Source organism: Platalea leucorodia, assembly GCF_965183815.1.
Source record: "Platalea leucorodia genome assembly, chromosome: 4".
Taxonomy (NCBI): Eukaryota; Metazoa; Chordata; class Aves; order Pelecaniformes; family Threskiornithidae; genus Platalea; species Platalea leucorodia.
Window position 1 is genome coordinate 44,781,652 of NC_138826.1, and position 4,710 is coordinate 44,786,361.

Sequence of the window (4,710 nt, forward strand, 5' to 3'; positions counted from 1 at the left end):
GGCCCTGCCCCAGAGGCCAGGGGGGCGGCCAGGCCGGCTGAGAGGCCCGCCGTGCCGCGGCCCAGGACCGGCTGCGGGTGCGGTGGAAGGAAAGGAGTGGCGGGACACGGAGCCGTGCCACAGCCCGGGCCCAGAGCCGCGGAACGCCCGGGGGGCAAACCCCTGCCTTTCCCCTTCCTGTCCCTCGGCCGCCTCACTCCTCACCCAAGTGCTTGTTTTCGTGAAACACAGAATTAATCGAGTTCGCGAGCTCCGGGGCAGAGCGGGCAGGAGGCGACGGAGAGGACAGAACGCCGGTTTTTTGTGTCCCGTTCCCGCCCGCTCCTCCCTCCGCCCCCGCTGGCGACGGCCGCGGGCCGGTGAGGCGGGAGGCGGCTGGCGTCGGCGGGAAAGCGGGAGGGTGAGGCGCCGGCGGGGGCCGCCAGACCCCCCGCCTCGGCGGCAGGGCGGGCTGGGCGGAGGGAACGGGAGAAGGGCCTTCAGCCCCTCGGGAGGGAGGGAGCGGGCTGCCGGCTGGTTACGGGCGGCAATCGCCGCCCTCAGGGGGCGGCTCCTCAAACGGCCGCCGGGCCCGGCCCCGCCTGGGCGCAGCGCAGCCCGGGTGGGGAGGGAAAGCGCCCCCGTCGTGGTGCGGCACGGCCTTCGGGCTTTCGGAGGTCTGCGGGGTGAAGGGTTTGCCGGCCCGCGGTTACCTCATGAAACGGGTTGTGTGAAGAGACCCTCGAACAGCCAGCGTCTCCATACGGCTCGGCGCTGCTTTACAACGCTGTACAGCCGATATAAACTGTTGCATTCCTTCCGCCTTTATCGGCAATAAAAAACGGAGAGTCGATACCCACTCATTGCGTTTGAGAAATCATATATAAAAAAAGAAAGCTGACAAAAACTATGCCTGCTGCTTGATGCGTATAGCCGCTACAGTGAAGCTCTTCCATCTCCTTCTTCGTAGTTTCATCCCATCCACCAGTGGTGTTTTCAGAAAAGGCAATTAAAGGCAAGGCTGTGTGTCACGTTTTCGGTTAGTATCAAGGTTCTGAAAATTTTAATTGCATAAGTTGGGCCTCTCTTTATTTTTGCCCCAAGCATTTTTACTTCCTGAAATTTTACTACCTAAAACTTAAAGCAGAGGTTAGTAAATCATAAGCACTTAGCTGCTTATATGGTGACAGAACTTAGTGTATGTAGTTACCCTGCTGTAGCGTGCAAGTGTGACATACTGGGTACAAATGGGGATTTTACAACTAACTTTGAAAATTAGGAATTGTCTTATGTCAGAGTATTTGGGACAGAAGCTTGAAGACAACTCTAACAGGATAATAGATAAAATTTTCTAATTAAGTGTTTGACACTGATCTTTTTGTTATTACTGATAGCAAAGTCTTTATTTGGCATATACACAACATGTTTGAATGTAATCCTTTCTACTTAAATTAATTTCAAAATGGATTGAAAATAGTATGCAGCATACAGGTGACCCCCAGTAACTTCAAGGTCAGATTCTTAATTAATTCACTGTAAATTGAATATTTATATAAATTTTTTTTAATTTATTGCAATGTTACTTTCTCTCAACTGTGAAAATCAACTCACTTCAAAGTAAAATAAAGTATCAAATTCCTGGTTTCCTTGCAGATGGCCGAATCAGAACCTCAGGAAGGAAACTATGATAACATGGTAAAGATGGTGGAGGACTTGAACAGGGACTTAGAGAAACTTCTGGAGGAAATGGAAAAACTAACAGGTACAGGTCTTTATTAAGAATGATACAGATTTGTCTACTACAGTGACAGCATTGAGGATTTATTATTTATATTTATTGCTGTAAAGTTCCATGTGATTGATAGAAATGTTAAGTGGAAACAATGACCATCAACTAATGCCTTAATGTTCTTAATTGGGAGAAAGCGTGCAAATAATCTAGAAGTTTCAGATGGCTCAGAACTGAAAATTAATAGGTGATGGATGCTCAGTTCAGAGTGGTGGTTGAAAACAGAAATAATATGAAGGTATTTTATGTACAATTATTGAAACATAGTATGTAAAATGAGATTTAATTCTGAAAAATGGTGGGATACATAGTAACTCTTAGGTCAGTGCGTGACCTTTTTCATTCCTCAGCTACAATAGAGACTCCTCTGCAAATTTTTCTTAGTCCTGTATATATGGAGAGGACTGCATATTCTTCTCCCTGTTCTGCAACAATGCTATCAGAAACTGTGTGCAACTAACAAGAACAGATGGAAACTGTTAATTAAACTATTTGTAATTAAACACAATTTATGAATGCCATTGAGAAAATTACAGTCGATTTGTGGTAAAACAAAAGGGAAAGTATGAAATGTGACAAGGTGACCTGCTTAGGGGAAGGCTGTGGATGTTGTCTACCTGAACTTTAGTAAGGCCTTTGACACTGTCTCCCACAGCATTCTCCTGGAGAAGCTGGCTGCTCACGGCTTGGATGGGTGCACTCTGCGCTGGGTTAAAAACTGGCTGGACAGCCGAGCCCAGAGAGTGGTGGTGAATGGAGTCAAATCCAGTTGGTGGCCGCTCACGAGTGGTGTTCCCCAGGGCTCAGTGTTGGGGCCGGTCCTGTTCAAAATCTTCATTGATGATCTGGATGAGGGGATTGAGTGCACCCTCAGTAAGTTTGCAGATGACGCCAAGCTGGGTGGAAGTGTCGATCTGCTGGAGGGCAGGAAGGCCCTGCAGAGGGACCTGGACAGGCTGGGATCGATGGGCCGGGGCCAACTGCATGAGGTTCAACAAGGCTCAGTGCCGGGTCCTGCACTTGGGTCACAACAACCCCATGCAACGCTACAGGCTGGGGGAGGCGTGGCTGGAGAGCTGCCTGGCGGAAAAGGACCTGGGGGTGCTGGTTGACAGCCGCCTGATCATGAGCCAGCAGTGTGCTCAGGTGGCCAAGAGGGCCAATGGCATCCTGGCCTGTATCAGGAACAGTGTGGCCAGCAGGACCAGGGAGGTGATAGTGCCCCTGTACTCGGCACTGGTGAGGCCGCACCTCGACTGCTGTGTTCAGTTTTGGGCCCCTCACTACAAGAAGGACATTGAGGTGCTGGAGCGTGTCCAGAGGAGGGCAACGAAGTTGGTGAAGGGCCTAGAGAACAGGTCATACGAGGAGTGTCTGAGGGAGCTGGGGTTGTTTAGCCTGGAGAAGAGGAGGCTGAGGGGAGACCTTATTGCTCTGTACAACCACCTGAAAGGAGGTTGTAGCCAGGTGGGGGTCGGTCTCTTCTCCCTAGTAACAAGCAATAGGACAAGAGGAAACGGCCTCAAGCTGCACCAGGGGAGGTTTAGGTTAGACATTAGGAAAAACTTCTTCACTGAGAGGGTGGTCAAGCACTGGAACAGGCTGCCCAGGGAAGGGGTTGAGTCCCCATCCCTGGAGGTATTTAAAAGACGGGTAGACGTGGTGCTCGAGGACATGGTATAGTGATGGGCTTGGCAGTGCTGGGTTAGCAGTTGGACTTGATGATCTTAAGGGTCTTTTCTAACCTTAACGATTCTATGATTCTATGAAATAAGTGCTAAAACTATTTGCTGCGCTTTATCAGATACTCGTTATTTCAAAATCAATGTCATTATTTAGGTTGTTCTTAAAACCTTTCATCTCTATGCTGCAGCCTCCTTGATCTTACTCTTCCTCACCTAACACAAGCCTCCTGACTGTAACTGGTTTCAAGAGAGGATTCTTTGGTTCATTTATTTTAAAAGTCTGTTGAACCTTTCTTTTTGATTACCTGTTTTGTTGTAATTTTTAGGTAAAGTGTCTATCTCCCTTTTGTAATTTACATCAGTACACTTCCATTGTGAAGTATTACGAGACATTTATAAAGGAGTAATACTGAACAGTCTTTTATTGAATCTTGAGTATTACTGTGGGCAGTTTCCACTTTATTTTACAGCAAGCCTTCTCTGACATAAGACCTGAACTGATAGTAATTCATGTCCTATATTCATTTATTGAATCAGCCATTGCTTTTATTTAGCCAAAATCCTGGCTTAGTAGTTATCTATCTGTTGGGTTTGTAGTGCAGGCAACCTGGATGGCATATGACATGGTAGTCATACGTACCAACCCAGACCTGGCCAACTCCATGAGGCGTTTGGAAGATGCCTTCCTGAGTTGCAAAGAAGAGATGGATAAGAAATGGCAAGAGGTGCTAATAGAATCTAAAGGTGAAGAGCAACAAAAGGAATGAATTGAATTCAGTCATGCTGGCAGAACTACATCCCTTGGAAAATCACTCCAGTCTTTTTGTTTTCCAGCCTTGGAGGTTTCACAGATACTGTGGAAAATGGATTGGCTTTCATCTTGCTAAGAACTACTTATGTGTATACATCTATGAAATTATTTTAATGAGATCACACATATATATATATTTATGTTGTTGAAGGTAAAAGGTAACAACGTGTCTTTTTATTATGCGCATCAGTAATCCTTGTAGTGTGTGTGCATACACAATTTACATGACTTCTGTGTCTTTCCTCCTGGAAGATCATACTCACTTCGTCGTCAATGTACATGGAATTCTTTGACATCTAAACAAATTGGGGGGGCGGGGGGGGGGGAGCAGGGGGGTGCCATGGACCATCGCAGTGGTATTGCACCAGCACATGCCTTTCAAGGAAAACTGAAGAATTACTTTTTTTCCAAAAGAAAAATTCTAGATTTGCAGATAGATTGAGTTA

General features: G+C 47.0%; 1 protein-coding gene across 1 annotated transcript; it reads left to right on the forward strand.

Annotated features, from left to right (window-relative positions):
* Positions 1 to 313: 313 nt before the first annotated feature.
* SYCE3 (synaptonemal complex central element protein 3) lies at positions 314 to 4,397 on the forward strand. The gene is made up of 4 exons (XM_082311107.1): positions 314 to 359; positions 950 to 1,018; positions 1,633 to 1,741; positions 4,051 to 4,397. The coding sequence occupies exons 3-4, from the start codon at positions 1,633 to 1,635 to the stop codon at positions 4,218 to 4,220; spliced, it is 279 nt and encodes a 92-aa protein (XP_082167233.1). The 5' UTR covers positions 314 to 359; positions 950 to 1,018; the 3' UTR covers positions 4,221 to 4,397.
* Positions 4,398 to 4,710: the final 313 nt, after the last annotated feature.